At 41.9% G+C, this 18,094-nt stretch overlaps 1 protein-coding gene across 1 annotated transcript in view; it reads right to left on the bottom strand.

The window, feature by feature from the left end:
- Positions 1-18,094, bottom strand: part of Stxbp6 (syntaxin binding protein 6) — a 202,052-nt gene that overhangs the window by 126,874 nt on the left and 57,084 nt on the right. The window contains exon 2 of the mRNA XM_038338171.1: positions 16,215-16,403. Coding sequence (XP_038194099.1) covers positions 16,215-16,368 — 154 coding nt within the window. The 5' untranslated portion in view covers positions 16,369-16,403. The remainder of the gene's footprint in view (positions 1-16,214; positions 16,404-18,094) is intronic.

The following is an 18,094-nucleotide window of genomic DNA, read 5'->3' as shown; positions in this document are numbered from 1 at the left end:
TGGAGATATGCAGGACACACTCCGGGACTGAGACATCGCAAAGTAAGTCCTCATTTGAAGGGGGAAAAAATCCAAGCAAACAACATTAGCATAAAAATGAACATGGAAAAAACTTAAGCCAGAAATTGGTTTTTGGAAGTTTCTTTTATATCCTGAATGAATGTTATCAAGCTTCAAGGAATTCAAGATCCTTGAGGACTGGATGTACAGTAAGCTCATAGCTTACTGGAGCTTAAGACTCTCTATACCACAAAGATGTTTGAAGAAGAAACTAAGAACTGACAGCACACAGCTTAAAAACAGAGTAAAAGAAAACAAAACCTAACACAAAGCAGGAAGCTAGGAGCCTTCATTAAGGCTTCATTGCTATGGAAAGACACCATGACCATGGCAACTCTAATAAAGGAAAGCATTACCTGGGACTGGCTTACAGTTCAGAGGTTTAGTTCATTATCACCATGGCAGGAACTATAGTGGCATGCAGGCAGACATGGTGCTGGAGAAGTAGCTTAGAGTTCTACATTTGGATACAAAGGAAGAGCAAGTGAGCTATTTGGTCTTGGCTTGAGCTTCTGAAACCTCATCTTCCAATAAGACCACACCTACTCCAACAAGGCCACATCTTCTAATAATGCCATTCCCTACAAGTCTCTAGGGACTATTTTTATTCAAACCACGACAGTAGGTGTTTATCTAGTTATCAAAGTAAAAGAAATCTAAAGCTCACACAAAACAATAAGGCAGGTATTTGTGTCGTCTTGCTTTGCAATACACTGATGTCACCTTTAAAGCTAAAAACTTAACCCTCTGTCATGATGAGGTCAGGGCAGGGCACTCTGGGTGTCAGCAGGTAACAGAGACACAGAGCAAGTGGTGTGTCTCACTGCCTTCTGCACTTACACGTTAGCCTTCAGTGTAACTCCTGTGGATCTTCAAATCCCTGAGACTAGAACCACATTCGGCAGGATTCTGCCCTCTTCACCAGACCACAGCACACGCCGTTCAGCACTGTCAACTAGCTCTGACTGAGGTCTGTGGTGCACCAGGCTAGGAGCTGGTCGTCTCCTACAACTTCCACACCAAGTCCATAAGGTACAAGGCGTCTTAACTATCAGGAGAGTAAAGTGGTTCACACAGGTCGAGCATATTCTGCGATCAGAACTAGAGAGACGAGGCTGAGACATAAACAGTCATGTAGGACCATCACTTGGTGCAGCACCCTAAGTGCCCAGCACCCTCAGCCTCTGCACACATCCAGCCTCGTTCAGGTTAACCACCCTAACTGCCCAGCACCCTCAGCCTCTGCACACATCCAGCCTCGTTCAGGTTAACCACCCTAACTGCCCAGCACCCTCAGCCTCTGCACACATCCAGCCTCGTTCAGGTTAACCACCCTAACAGTGCAGCATCCTCAGCCTCTGCACACATCCAGCCTCGTTCAGGTTAACCACCCTAAACACCTAGAATCCTCAACCCCTCCACACATCCAGCCTCATTCAGGTTAACCACCCTAAACACCTAGAATCCTCAGCCCCTCCACACATCCAGCCTCGTTCAGGTTAACCACCCTAACCGCCCAGCATCCTCAGCCTCTGCACACATCCAGCCTCATTCAGGTTAACCACCCTAACAGTGCAGCATCCTCAGCCTCTCCACACATCCAGCCTCATTCAGGTTAACCACCCTAACAGTGCAGCATCCTCAGCCTCTCCACACATCCAGCCTCATTCAGGTTAACCACCCTAAACACCTAGAATCCTCAGCCCCTCCACACATCCAGCCTCATTCAGGTTAACCACCCTAACCGCCCAGCATCCTCAGCCTCTGCACACATCCAGCCTCGTTCAGGTTAACCACCCTAACCGCCCAGCATCCTCAGCCTCTGCACACATCCAGCCTCATTCAGGTTAACCACCCTAACAGTGCAGCATCCTCAGCCTCTGCACACATCCAGCCTCGTTCAGGTTAACCACCCTAACCGCCCAGCATCCTCAGCCTCTGCACACATCCAGCCTCGTTCAGGTTAACCTCCATCAGCTTGTCGCTGCTTGTCTCATGATAGCACTCAAATATTTACATATTTTTTTAGTTTTTTGATCTGGCATTTTAGACAGGTCTAACGGTATACCTCAGACCAGACTTGACCTTAAAAACGTTATTGCAGCCTCTGAGTATTAAGATTACAAGTGTGCCCACCAAACACCAGTTTCACAATCAGTTTTTATACATGTGAAAGTTATGGCTCTAAATGGCCAAGGGATTCCTTGTGAACATCGCAGCATTTATAGTAAGTCCATGTTTCTCTCTCCTCCAAGTCCTTGCTCTTACATAGTTACTTCCCTGAGCTACTGCTATCCAAGAAATGGAAAAATCATGGATCATGAGTACAGAACTATCACGTGAACCATACTGAGCCACATGTTTCTCCACTGGTCCTGCTGGAGTGATGGAGGGGATTAACTTAAGTGGCTTGTCACTCACATAGTGGTCCTAGTTACTAGTGTATGCAGACAACTCTGTGTTTGTGACCCACACAAAATTTAGGAAAATGATATTCCACAAACTGTCAAGACTCAGGAGCAATAGTTGATTCCGTCTACTTATTTAAAGAGTAAATTAAACCTACAAAATTATTTCAAGCCAGATTTCATTCTTAATCTAGAACTGGCTATGATGCTAATTTGTTAATTATCCTGTAAACCCTGGATGATTTGAGTGAACCAAGTGTAGCATCCTCTGAAGAATTTTGAGTACCGCTGGTCTATTCTTACATCTAAGTAAAAATTAAAGTGGTCAAAAGGAAATCTAAAGTCATTTCTCCAAAACTCTCCCCTTGCGTGTGACCTGCTATTTCCAGAAATGAATATATTAAATAGAGAAAAAGTTTCCTTTTTGTTCCTGACCTCAGTGTTCACAGAGCTATGCTATAGCTCAAAATAAAATGAGATTTGGGAAGGAAGCGAGTTTGAAACATTATGTTGAGAGTCTTGGCAATAAGACTCCTATCATCACAGTGCTAAGCAAGAGAACATTTATTTGCAAGCCTGGCTATGTAGAGATTTTAAAAACCACACAAACATTGCTTCTGCAACTGAAGAAGGCATTTGCATTGCTCTTGGTGTTAGTGAGCCAATCTATAAAAATGCATAATTCAAGGCTCTTTGGCATCAAGTTTTATTTATTCAGTACTATTTTCTGTTAAAACACACACACACACTAAAAAACTAAAAATCCATTCATTAGGCTACCTTCTAAATTACGGGTAAATCTCACACCATACAAAAAGTTCTGAACAAAAGTACAATGATCAAATGGCAATCCCGGCGTTAGTCACTGAGTGTTCCAACCCTAAATGTAAACTTTAGGAAAGCACAGAATGGATAATAATCATTGTTCCATACCTGTAAAATGTTGGCACCACTACTTTCCAAAGTAATCTACTACAGGTACAAACCCCGGGGAAATGTGGGGAAATGTGCCCATCAGTAACAACACAGCAGTTTGCAAAAACCTCATGAGCTGTAATGTTCCCTGACTAACATCTTAGATTAGACCTTGTGTGCAGCTGAATTTTTAAGAGAGTTGGTGAGGAAAGGGAAAGAGAGGTTTCAGAATGAAGAAGTAGCAGCCTGCATGATGGGATGCAGAGGCGCTGGCAAGCCAAGGGCATCTGAGCAGCCAGTGATAGCTGGAGAAACAGGCAGAGCAGGGTTGGCTCTCCCTGACCACCTAAAACTCAAAAGCTCACATCCAAAGCCAAGGACACAGCTCAGATGTGGGGTGTCTGCTTCACACACATGCGGCTCTGTTCTGATGCCCAATGCATAAAAGGAAAGGAAACAGAGTTCAACCTCGGGGCCAACTCTTGTGTTTCTGGAGAGAGAAAAAGTGGCATTTGTAGCAGCTCCAAAATCCAGGGGAAAAGAGAGGCCTGTCACTTACTTTTTCCTTAGGAGATGTGGCAAGATTAAACGTCTCAGACAAAACACTGCAGCGGCCTTCCCCTCTGAGTCAGCTTCCCTTAGTTTCAGCTACCAGTAGTCAACAGCCGTTAAAAATATTAACTAGAAAATTCCAGAAATAAACTCAGGTTCTCAATACCTTCTGTTAAGTAAAGTATACTGTTATAATTCTTTATTGTTGTTTTGCTTATCTCTCACTGCATTAGTTTATTAGTGGAACTGGATTATAGGGACATTGGAGAGAATGGCATATATAAGACACCTTGGAGTGCAAGCTGGGGATGTGGGTATAGGGCCACTGTGTTGGAATTTAAGTTAAAAAAAGTCTTTCCTAAAGAAGGTTGGCATAGAAACTCTAAAACAAGCAATCTATACATATGCAATATAAAAACCAACAGAGACATATAATCATGTACAAATAATGAAAACCACTAGGCCCAAGAGAATGGCCCATCCAGCAACCAAGGACATTGCTGTATCAGCAAAAGGGGAGGCTCCCTTGTATGAATCAGTCCAGAAAGGAAATGCAGGTTTCCTTTTTTCTTTTAACAAACTGTACAAAAGCCAAGAAGCATCAGAATTAAGTAAATTCCAACCCAATCTGATGATAAGGTACCAAAAGCAAAGTTGCATATGTTTGCATGCAGTTTAAAACAAACATTAAAACTGAAACAAAAAAAATTATATCAGCCAGGTTTCAGAAAAACAGACAACCTGAGGTAGGGCACAACTATCTGACACCATCATTTAGAGACACTAGTTGCTAGCCACTACAATGGGCATTCCTTGTGTTTGCGTGCTCACCACATGAAGCAGCTACTTCTTAAGCCAGAGCCTTTACAAATTGAATATAGTGCAGTGAACAGAGTTCTTAGTACAGTAGGCGAGACTACTACCACTGAGAACTCTAGTCAGGAGTCTGGAACTTTGATTTTATTTTACTTTATTTCCATAAGAATCATTCAAGAAGTTCAAATACATATATCAGTTGATGAGTAACACGGCTGTTTCCAATTTCTGTCTATTATGAATGGAGAAGCAATGAGCAAGTCTCTCTTTTATACTGTGGGATGTATAGTCCTTTGGGTGTGTCTTGAGGTAGACTTGTTCCCAGCTTCCTGCATTGCCACAGCAGTTGTACAAGTCTGCACGTCTACGAGCAAGGGCCGAGCGTTTCCCTTTCCTTGCATCGTCCACCATGAGTTGTCAGCTGTTTTATTAATCTTGGCTGCTCTGACTGAAGTAAGATGAAATCTCAAAATAGTTCTAATTTGCATTTCCGTTATGGCTAAGGATATTAAACATTTCATTAAGTATTTCTCAGCCCAACCACTTTTGTTTCATCTTTTAAGAACTCTCCATTTATTTCTGTCGTCAATTTTTAAATAGGGTAATTTGTTTTCTTGATGTTCAGTTTTTATTACATTTACACAATGAAATATTAACCAGCTGTTAAGAAAAATGAAATTAGGATGTTTGAAGCTAAACGAATAGGGTTAGAAACAACCATCCCAACTGAGGCAACCAGACCTAAAGAAGACAAATATTGCATGTTGTCTCATACTTGTGGATTCCTGAGATGTGTGTGTATACTTTTAAGTTTTAGATATGCATCTGAATAATCACAGAGGCTATAGGTACCTAATAAAGGGACAAGGGTAGAATAAGGGGATCTTCCAAAGAAAGGGAGATGGAATATAATATTATAGAGAGAGAAATGGGAAATAAGAATAAGAGTATTAAACAGGGAGAATTGGAAGGCAGGGTAATGGGCAGTGGTGGTGCACACCTTTAATCACAGCACTAGGTAAGCAGTGGTAGGTGGATCTCTGTGAGTTCGAGGCCAACCTTGTTCTATAGACCTAGGTCCAGAACAGCAAGGCTACACAGGAACCCCTGTCTCAAACACACACACACACACACACACACACACACACACACGCCTCACAGAAGGCAAGGTAAAGGAGGGAACATGGAAAGGGCCAACTAACATTAAAGGTCACTTGAAAAGTCATATGGAAACCTACTATCATAGAAGCTTCCTAACATACAGAAATTACATATTCCTAAATCCCTAAACATCACACACTATCGACAAGGCTATTAGTTACTCTCCACAACCTGAAGGTAAGGCTCTATTGCTGAAAGCAAAACTTATCTATGCTACTGAACATGGAGAATTGAGCTGGTGCCCAACTAGAAACTTCTTCCCTCCAGACTAGCATTCACAGTACTAGAAGGTTCACAGCAACTGTGGACCTTATCTGTACAAAACCAAGCCAGTCAACAGTCTGGATGAGGGTGGGTACTCCATGGGCTCCCACCCTTAACCAAGGAGCTATGGACACTTGATGGCTTGCAGGGGAAACAGAGCCCGAATTTTAGTATGTGACTCCTATAGGCTGACCACACTCCAGGGGATAGCCCCACATCTAGAATATCATAAAGAAGGATTATTGAAAAACATGAACATTAAAAAGCCAATGTCAGGAATTTTACATGTTTCCCACCAGATAGTTTTCTTTCTGTCTAGTGTATATTACTTGTACATGTGTATGTGCATGCACAAGTGTTCAGAGAAATGAGCTAAGCTTCATGAATCTCTCTACTAGAGAAAAAAATTCTTACCAGAAGTCAGAACTGTGTGGGTGCTGCTTAGGAGGGCCACTCCCAGCCTCCACTATTTCCTTTATGAAAACAGAAATGTGTACCTTAAGGATTAAAGGTCAGATATAAGCTTGGCATCTCCAATCTACTTCCAAGTGCTCATGGCTTCTCAGAGCAGTGTGGTTCCTGAAGCAGATATGAACAGAGAACACAGTCTAACTTGAGGTTTACAACCTCAGTCACATGGGGTCCACATATGGTAGATGAAAAAAATAACGTGCTGAAAGGGGGGGCAGGAATGACAGCATTAACACCATCAGAAAGGTCAGTACTAAAACACAAAATGCGGTCTCCATTTAATCTTGATAGCCCTCTTGAAGGAAAGGCAGACTGGAAACGATTCCTGTGAGGAAAGAGCATTTGGGAGAAGGTCTGATGTAGTCAGTGTCCATTAAATGATCATTTATTCTTCATATAAAGTCTTTCTTCAGGGAACATACTCAGGTACTTCAAAATTCTGAGATAACAGCTTTGTACCGTGGGTCACAATGGAAGCTTTTATAAATTGCTCATTTTGAATGCCTCTAAAAGACTGAAGAAACTTCCCTCTTTTCTTCGTGGTAACTGGGCCATTAGGTGGAATAAAATGTTCTGCTCAGCAGTTTAATGAATGCAAAGGACACTGAGAGACAGGCACCAACAGCAGCATCTCACTGTGAGAAATGGCCATTTCTGTGAAGAATCAAACGAAGAAACCCCCCCTCTGTCACAATCCAGCTTAAACCTCAGAGTTAGCCCTGAGTTCAGGCCTCAGATTGTAGAACCCAGAAAGACAGCAGGAGTTAAAAAAAAAAGCATCCCATTCCCACCTCAAGCTTCAGGGATCTGTGGGAGGACCGTGACTACAGCCGTGGGGGCAGAGATCACTGCTACCAGCCCATCCCTGTGAGAGGCTCGCATCTGCTCCACCTCAGGCTTCAGGGATCTGTGGGAGAATTGTGACCACAGCTGTGGGGGCAGAGATCACTGCTACCAGCCCATCCCGGAGAGAGGCTCACACCTGCTGATCCCTGCTGATTGGAGCTGAGCTGAGTGCCAGTGTGCAGTTGGGTGGAGCTTGTGCTCAGAGCGCTGTGGCTAACTGGCCCTGAGCTCTATGGTCCCGGAAAACATGCTAAATGTGCTGTGACTCTGTTCGTTTGTAGTTTCTTCTAGAGAACTCTGTATATTCTTAGCATGACTACCGAGGGTAAAATGTTGAACCTTTCTTTCTCTCTCTCTCTCTCTCTCTCTCTCTCTCTCTCTGTTTCTCTCTCTGCCTCTGTCTTTCTCTCTGTCTCTCTCTCTCTGTCTGTCACTCTCTGTCTCTCTCTCTCTCTCTCTCTCTCTCTCTCTCTCTCTCTCACACACACACACACACACACACACACACACAGTAACAGGAAAGAGTTGCAGAGGCATAAACAAGAACCCGAGCTGGCTGGAAAGCTGGGCCTGAGGCATCCGTGTCAGCCTCTCCCACTTCTGTTGTTTGAGTAACACTGCACTTGACTGACCCCAGAGAATGTTTTGTTCTATTCTGTTTGAATTTTTCTTTTGATGTAGTGAAGATAGGTGTAGGCAAATAACATCTCTCATTTCAGAGACAGGAACCTGAGGGACTAAGCCAGTTCTTACTCCTGACATAGGTGGACACAGGGGCCTGAACATAATTGACTTCAATGCCCAACATACCCAGCAATACACAATTTTTTTTTCAGCCCAAATTCCTGAAATGGAACAGTACATACGAAGACGCCTAGTAGTGGAGTTGGGGGAGGGAGACTGGGTAGGGAGATTTAAGAGAAGCTGACTTAGAAAGCACGGGTTGGAATGACTGGGATTGTTGGATGGACCACGGCCACGGCGGGCGAGGAGAGCGAGAGATGCCTAAACAGGGAGGCCCAGAGGAGCAGCAGGTAAGTGAATCCGAGCTGCTGTGTGACAGCGCTTTACATGACCCGCGTGCTGATGTCGTCACAGGCATCAATGAGCTCACAGATTAACTGAGATTGCCTAGGACACCCCTGACACTGCCCAAGTGGAACCCCATCTCTGTACCAGGCACTGCACAGACACAAGCAGAGTCGAGCTGCCTTTCAGGCTACCCTGAGTACAGAAATCACTCCCATCTTGAGATCAGAACACAGAGCTTCAAGGCTGCCACAAAGTCAGCTGTCAATGCTTTAGCGGGCATCAGTAGAATGCCCAGCTTGTTTCTCTACAATAGCAGGGGTAGAAATGTAAGGCGAAGGAGAGACCCTTAGTGCCTACTCTGCCTACAGAGTACTAATAAACCGTAGATGATGATGTTAGACTCTCCGTGCCACAGCAAAGCGCACACACTTAGAAAATCCCCCAAAGAACCGTGCTCATTGACAACAATCCCTGCGTGGTCAGCTGCTGTCAGAGATATCTACGGCTCCTTGTCAGCCACAATCCAGAGGGAGCTCTGATTCCAGACGCCTGAACCACTTGTACTACCTCTGCATTTAGTGGGAGCTCATCGGCAGCAACAGGAGTGAGCTGACTGTGACACCCGCTCCTGGAAGCAGAGGGCTGGTGGTGGGGAGCGCACAGATGGTGTTTCCTTTTTAAATGAAAAGTTTTGGCACTGGCCTCTGTCAAGAGCTTTCCCTTGTTTCCATCTGGTTTTGGGTCCTGGAACACACACAAGAGAGAATGGAAAAAGAAAACTCTGCCGGGTGCTAAACCACTAGAAAAGCGGGAGTGCCTGCCAGCACTTCCTCTAAGTCCCAGGAGACCAGAACACTCTACTCAAGGAATGTTATCATGTTGTGTTGAGGGAATGGGAGAACCCTGTTCCTCAGACCTAGCCCTGTCTTGGAGAAAAAAAAATATTTAGAAGTGTGTATACTTTGGAGCAGAAAGTCTCACGTGTGGTCTCAGCACTGTTTTCTAGCTGTTCAACGGTGTGCAGGGCACTTATCCACTTAGCCTTTGCTGGGCCATCTGGAGAGTAGAAATAACAGAAGCTGGTGTGAAGATGAACCGGGAGGGTACACATTAACTTCTTAGTTATCTATTGCTGGGCTCCTCTGTTCAATGGGGCCTGAGAAAAGATATTACCATCAATTTTCACAAGAGACAATCTAGAATCATAAGGACGTCTAAGAACATTTTGTTACATGAATGAACAAACCAAGTTTGTACATAGACAGGTCACTATGAGGAGATACTGAAATTCCCTGAGTAATCAGTTTTCTAAGAGTCAAATAGATCTGCCAATAGCATCTTTGACTGTTCATAGGTTTAATGGCTTGCCTTACAAATCTTACCATCCAGCCAAAACCAAAGGCATACACCTGTACAAAACAAGGCAAAGCCAAGAAATGGTCATTTGTTGCTTGAGATAGATAGTGAGGAAGGAAGTTTGGTTTTGGAATTCTTTTCTCACACAACTCTTATACCTAGCAGGAAAAAAAAAACCAGAACACAGACACTGAGGGAAAACAAACTGTAATCAAGCTACCCATGTTCAAATCCAGGTACTTGTGACAGCAATCGTAAGCAAGCTAATCATGTCTGTCCCCAGTTCCTCACCTACAAAGAACTACTTCATAGCATTAATGTAAAGTCAGAATGAGTGAATGCAGGGTAAAGGATATAACCATGCCTACTACAGGCACTTCATTGACACAGGTCCAGCAGGATCTTCGGAGAGGCCCTTTATGTGTAATCACAGTGGCTAAGTCTATAGTCCCAGAAAGCGTAGAAGAAAGTCCTCTCTTTTAATTCACCATAACCAATGGTCACTACTGCTACTTTAGCCCAGTGTTTATTACAAATACTCAATAATCATTATAACAGAGAAAATTAAAGTTTTGTAAAAATTAAAAAGACCACAAACAAAGTCACAGAAATAAGACAGTAGGGAAATTTAGTTTGGTATGTCATTGTTTTCCAGAGTTTCTTAATGTTATGGCTTAAGGCACATACAAATCTTCATAACATAACTTACCCTGACAATACAACATCTGTAGATAAGCCTACTGCTCCACACCTTAGACACGAGTAGGAAGATACAGTGTGTGTAAAAAATGGTACTTCTCTATCATCATGAACAGAAGAATCTGCCCTTTCAAACACCACTCCTGTTGAGCTAAGTCAGAGGGGTGGGGGGGACTATAGCCCCAGCCTAGATATCTTTTCAACTGAAGAACATATAAAACTGTAGAATCTTAACAAGGGCTAAAGAAAACATGGGGACTAAAAAGCACTTTTTAAAATAAAATTGAGTACCCCAAATAAGTCATCATGTCAAATATTTCAGTGGACAAACCAGATTGTAAGACCCTTAAATAGTGAAAATGCTTCAACCTTAGTTCAGAGTCCCACACATTTAACACTTTTTCCCCGAGCTCCCTGGAAGGGGCCACATCCAAGTAACGCCCAGGGTTAGGAGCTGCTGAGATACAGGGCAGGATCACCAGCTCCCATCCTCCTACTCCAAACTGCAGCCTTCCACGGAACGTATGTTCATAAATTACCTCATCACAGTGTATTCAGAACTTTTTTTTTAACGGGACAATTTTGTTCTTTCTACAAATCGACAATAATTTTGAAAAGAACTAAGGTTTTCTGTTTCAACAAATATATAAAAGAATGTGCTGATCACAAAAATTGGTTTCCATGTGTCCCTTCTGTGGGGACAAAGTGGCAGCCAGAGAAAGATTTTATCCATTTATAAATATGAAAGCTAATATAAAATATCATACATACAAAATTAAAATGGGATTAGGTAAACAGGTTGTGAGGATGAAATTACAGAATGTTTAGTAGAAACTGAATTCTAATAATAAAGTAATATTTAATTTACAGACTCAAATTACTATGGGGAGATAAGTTGTGTCTTTATCCTTTGGATATATTAATAGTCCCAAGTCGAGTCTATTCCCTAATCAGGCAAGCAGCAAATAATAAATCCAGACAACAGTCTCCCATAAGCACATACTACATAAGGTTAGCCAGCAGTGTGGGAGGTGCCATGAGGAACCGAGAAGAGGATATCAGCTCTAGCTTTGAACAGTCTAGTGTTTTTTTTTTCACACATGTCTGTCCATTTGGCTGCATGTATTGGTGGTTTGTTTCTTTTCACTATTAGAATTAGATAAATTCTACTGCCTATATATAAAATATTGCTTTACTCATTCAACACGTGGGGGAGATTTTAATTATCTCTGGGTTTTATGGTGATGAGTAAAACATAGGAACATTTCATAACAAGCTTTTGTGTGGACATGGGATTTTATTTCTTGTATGTAAATGGCTAGCATAGGGATATATATCTGACTTCACTAAACATTGCCAAATTTCCAGCCAACGTAGTTACATTGCTCTCAGATTTCCTGGTTGTTAGAGCTCACACACCTTGACATGCTCGCCACCACTCGGCATTAGTGGTCTTTTTCATTTTTATTGCAGGTCTTTTTCATTGTATCATTACTGAGAGGAAAAAAATGGGAACTGATGTGTTCGAAATGCCAATTATAGAGCTATCTTAGAATGGAAGCATTTGTATACCATTCCAGAGTTTACCTAGAAGGATGCTACAAAAAGAAAATGTAAGTAAATACTGAACTCTGGTTAATGATGTGTATGCTGTTGTGTTCTGGGGGAAGTATATTTGTGGCTATGTTGGAATTTAATTTGAAAAATCAGTAAGAAAAACAGTATAAATTGATTCACAGAGAGACTTGAACAGCTGGGCAGGTATACATGAAAGCAAGAATTATAAAACATTAAGCTAGGCACAAAGCCAGGAGCTATAGATCCAACATCTTGGGAAGCTGAGGCAGGAGAATCACTTGAAGGCATGAGTTTGAGGCCATCTATGGGCAACACAGTAAGAGTGTAAAAAAATTAAATGAAAATAAATTAAATTTTTAAATATTGTGAGACTTGGTGGTGAAAAAATTCTGCCCAATTTGCTGTGTAAAAGGTGTCTTGCATGCTGGGAAAATGTCTGTTGCTCGAAGTATGCTCTTCAACTCACCATCATACTACTCTTTTTAGATTTACTGATGTTTTCACAGGAAGTACCATGCGTAAAGCGTATGTGTAATTAAAGACAAAAAGGTTTTGGCTCATAGAGCTCATAATTCCTTAAAGCACAAAAACATGATAATGGGTTGTCATGAGCAAAAACAAGTCAGTGGTTTTTTGCAATAGTTTGTGAGAGCTTTCCTGAGGGCATGACTATATACATGGTATTGTGATTGTCTGGGATTAAGTACTGGGATTAAGGATACGGACCAGCTCAAAAAAATTAGACCTGTGTGACCATGAAGAAACTATCAAAATCAGTAATCTCACTGTGAATAAGTTGGATTGAGTATCTTTTCACTTCCAAAATAATATCTTAATAATCCAGGAAAGTTTAGATAGATACAAAGATAGATAGATAGATAGATAGATAGATAGATAGATAGATAGATAGACGATAGATAGATAGATGATAGATAGATAGATAGGTAGATAGATGGATGGATGGATGGATGGATAGATAGATACATAGATAGATACATAGATAGATACATAGATATCTTTATGGTCACATACCTCTGGTTCTCAGATTATAAATTATTCATGACAAAGAAAAAACTGAATAAACAGATATATATATATATATAGCTAAAATATATTAATATATCGGTGCCTAGGTGCAGATTTTTTAAGCTTCTTTTTTTAACCTCTGATATAATGCTCCATGGTACTGAAAGGAAGGTAAAAAAATTATTTGTAGACCTTTCCCTAATTTATACAAAATTCACCTCTGATAAATGAATATGTGTTTTTCATCAACCATGCTATAATCTGGGTTGGCCTACCAGAATGCATAGTAATTTACACTAATAGCAAGAAGGAACTTTTACTTCAAAACCTCCTACCGGTGGTCAGCTACAAAGAGCTGTTCCTAGTAACTCAGAGGAAATGGGAGAAACCAGGGACCACTCGCATGCCAATGAGACCACCATTGCTCTGCCTGACTGCTGCCCACCCACAACGCAATTCAAAACATGGAAGCCCAATCTACCACACAGGACTAATTCCCCAAGACATGCATATTTGTATTTTTCCTTTTTGCCTTCTTCATAGTTTATAATTATGTGGGTTTTTTTTTTAAAGAAATTAATGTCCACAGGAGCCCACCTAACCTGCATAATTTTTTCTTATAACTGTATCCTTAGCCCCTAGGACACTCAGCATATAAAAGATAAAACATATTGATTAACTTGTTAGTTAAAGCATTACTTTATCAGAACTGAAACGCCTCCAAGTTGTACATAAATCAGAAAATGAAGGCGGCTATTACTCTGTTCTTTAAGAAAAACGCACAGTGTAACAAATGTGCATGTCAAAGCCACCTGGCCCTTTACTGCCCTGGTTTCCGTTCTATTGTCTGCCAAAATGTCAGCTCCACTTTATGTAGCTTCTCACAATTTAAAAAAGAAATGATAAGGATGAAGACTTTCAGAACAAGGGATTCCCCTCTGTTAGAATGCAAGGAAGAAACAATTCTTGTCATTTTACACTTCCAAGTCCTGAAGGACTTGGTAATTGTAACAGGAATGCGGCTGAGAGTCCCAGGTCATTACCTCCAGCTGTGAGGGATGGTTACACTGCTTCCCTGAGATGAGCCTGTTAGAACCCCATTACCACTCTCAGAGACTTTATGATTAGAATCAGGCAGACAAAAATCTTAAGTCTAAAAGACAAAGAAAATTGTTAACCTTCAGTTATAGGTATATACCTGGCAAAACCCGACTTGCCTTCTGGACTGTGCACTGTTCATTCAAATACATGCCTGTAAGAAGTCTCAGAGCAGTGAAGAGAAACAAGCTTTAAATATTAGAATATTATGTGTCTGTGCTCAGCCAAATACAAAACAAGATTTTGGTATGCGCTTCATCCATTGTTGCTATTCATAAACAAAACAAAACAAAAAAACCTCTAGGGTCCAAAATTTAAAATATGAAAGTACTTTTAACACCTTGATCTTACTAACAAAATCCTAGGCTGGTTTGGAGAAAGTTCCTTTTGGCCGGAGAGAAGACTTCATGATTCAGAGCACTGTCTTCTTTTCCGGAACCTCATATTCAATTCCAGCACCCACAGGGTGGTTCACAGAGGTCTGTATCCCCAGTTCCAGAAGATCTGATGGCCTCTCATCACCACTACCACTGCACACACGTCAGAAGACATATAGGCAGGGAAACCCCCCCCACACACACAAACCACACATACACACGCTACCATTGTACACAAGTCATACAGAAAACAGCCCCCCCCCCCTCACACACACACACAAAACAAAGAAAAGAAAGAATTTTTTTCTCTTTTCTTTTTCTGAAACAGGGTTTCTCTCTGTAGCTCTGGTTGTCCTGGAACTCCCTTTGTACAGCAGGCTGGCCTTGATTAAAGGAGTAAAGGAGTGTGCCACCAAAGCCTGGCTGATTTTTCCTTTTTAAAAAACTTAAATCACTGTTTCTTAATTTAGCTCCCATTTGGGCATTGCTTAGTTATACTAATGAAACACAAATATTTTCTAAACCATACCCAAATTTGGTCAACCTAATCCTTGTTTAGGAAGGAGAGAATAGTGTTTCCAGGTTGATTCCCACACCCTCTGAATGAATAAAAGTTTTCTTCTAACAATTATAAAGGCATGCTTATCAAAATGCTATGTTCTCATTTTATTCTAATCTAAGTCTGATAAATTCTTATCTATCTAATGAAAAGTCATTTATTCCTTAAAATTAATTATGATTAACTTACCAGATGCTGAGTTTTGCTTAAAAGCTAAAAATAGGTTTTAAAATTAAAGTTGTATTCCCGAACCACAACTCAAAAAGATCTTAGAAAAGATGAAATGAATTGTGGTAGGTTTAGTTTATCCATTCCTATCATAAGAAATATCATGGGAAATATTACAAATGCCCTCAGTGCTTCGCTTTAGGATCACTCGGAAGCTCATGGAAAATTTATCTCAACTTTATCACAGAAAAACTTGGTGCGCATCCACTGTAAGTCCCACGGATCTCCTCTCATCACGAGCCGGAAGAGAAAATAATAATCCAACCAAATTCTAAGCTTATAAAAACAGATGGTTATTTTTCACATGTCTGGGGTTGTCAGGCAAAGCAAGGATTTGTAAAGGAAATCTTCTTTCTCCTGCTCCTTAAAGCAGCAATATTTGTCTCAAGGAAAACTGTTACTAATTGTTGGCAGTGGTCTAGGAAAAAAAGTGAAGCTCAGTCTGCTAGTGGTAACAATTAACCAAAAGAAGGATTCTAAAACAAACTCCCAAAGGACAGACCACTCCCGCTGAAGGAAGGAATGAATCAGAAAGTGCCTGCCAAGCTCTGCACAAACTCTTCAGGGACTGAAAGACTGAACTTCACGATCTTTTCAGTACACAGAAATCTCAACAACAGAGGAGAAGGCACAAGGGAACAAGGATGGGAGACAGGAGAAAAGAGTGGAAAGGACCATGTTACCAAATGAGCATGACTCTACCAAATGCCTTCGATGAAGCATTTTAAAACAAAAGTTGCTTTGATGTTAATATTTAGTTTTCATTACCTGACAGGCAGATATAAGTTAAGTATTCTCCTTGACCGCCAGTCGCCAGGAAAGGAATCTTTTTCTTTGTCCTCCTCTTGACTTGGACAGCGCCCAGCATTCTTTCATCGAGAGGTGCGAAAATTTCCTTGCTGATGGCAGATTTGGCACTCATTGTAGAGAAACCGAGGAGGCCACGCAGGGAGTTCTCTGAAGAAAAAGAAAAGGCAAGTTGGAACTGACAATACTGTTGGGCTGGTAGGAATGAGGAGGGAGTGTTCACAGGTGCAGTGTTGCTCAGTCTGCAGTTTAAGCTCCGAAGTACAGAGACATTCACAACAAGCTCTTCCTAGTGTATGTCTACAAAGATGCAAAGGGGGCCAGCCTGGTCTACAAGAGCTAGTTCCAGGACAGGCTCTAGAAACTACAGGGAAACCCTGTCTCGAAAAAAAACCAAAAAAAAAAAAAAAAAAAAAAGATGCAAAGGGAAAGGGAGTGTGTTTCCCCTACCTGAAACACCCAGCACAACGTGGCAGGAACAGCAAGCAATGGGCTCCAGGGGGCTTGTGAATTTCTACCTAACTGGAAACAGTATCCATCCTCTTCCTCCTTTGTCAAGAATAACACTTGCAGTTGAGAAGTCTCGCCACTGACTAACAACCCCTCAATGGAGTTCTTTATGCTCCTTCCAGATCTCTTTTAACTCCAATGTAAATACATTCTCCTAATTCCATTCAGAGTGGAAATCATTATGTCATCTTCTACATAAGAGCCACATAAGAAACAGAAGAGCATTGATTTCGCCAGTGCTCAGCCACTTCTCATCATCATCTTGTTTACCAGACTCCTGCTGTGGGCCCTGCTGTCCCATGTTCCGCTGCAGAGGCCTACCACCATCTGGACCCTTGCCAAATCTGCACTTTTTTCCTGCAGTCCCAGTGGCCATGTCAGACTTGTGCTATTTAGGAAAAGCTACCGAGCAGGTCCCACATTTGTGGCTAACTGGTAGTGGGTGACCAGCCGCGAAGAAAATGAAGCAGTATGTTATGGCTCACGAGTTCCCCCCACAACACACGAACTAGTGCTGTCACAGCCCACACATTACATATGGCTCCCCAAAGTTGTACTTCCCTGACGGTCTTAATTCTGCTTCTGTCTTTCATGCTCAAGATCAATCTGAACATAAACACAGCTCCAGAGTTCTTGGCAAATCTACTGTCTTCACCCTTGCGGTACAGGTAAGGATTTACTTATCACTGACAAATACTTATTCGGGCAACTTAAAACTTCACAATTAGTCTCACGGAGAAAGCTCATGAAGACACAAGAACCAGAGTTTGATCCCCAGAGTCCAGGTGGGAAAAGAAAAGAAACGGGCTAGCTGTGGTGGCATGCATGTGTATTCCCAGGGCTGTGCTGGTGAGACCTGGAGATCCCTGGCCTGCCAGCCTGTTCTACGCGGTGAGTGTAAGGCCAAGGGAACTCAAAAATGAAGCAGGAAGCCAGTGCCTGAGGCAAGTTATCTAACATTGATCTTTGGCCTCCACATATACATGCACGCATACCTGCACACACATGAATATCACATGCACCAATCAGAATGGAAGGTCTGGAGAAGCCTTTGTCCTGCCCACACAGGTTGTGTGGAGTGCTGTGAGATCCTGTATACCGACTGGCAGCACAGTGTACGACATGGAAGTAGCTCAAGGCTTGATGGAACTGCCCGAAAGCTGACCACATGATAGAGAAGCTCCCGCTATATGATGCCTTGTGTTTGATGTTAGAAAACCCATAATAAATCAAGATATGGTCTCTGTCCTACAAGGGTTGATTACAGACCACATCACAGGTTTCAGCAGTAGACAAGTGAAACAATTCTGTGATTAACGGCACTTGCTGCC

This window comes from Arvicola amphibius, chromosome 7 (genome assembly GCF_903992535.2).
Source record: "Arvicola amphibius chromosome 7, mArvAmp1.2, whole genome shotgun sequence".
NCBI classification, from domain to species: domain Eukaryota; kingdom Metazoa; phylum Chordata; class Mammalia; order Rodentia; family Cricetidae; genus Arvicola; species Arvicola amphibius.
Note: the sequence above shows the minus strand (reverse complement) of the source record. Positions and strands in the feature narration are given on the sequence as shown.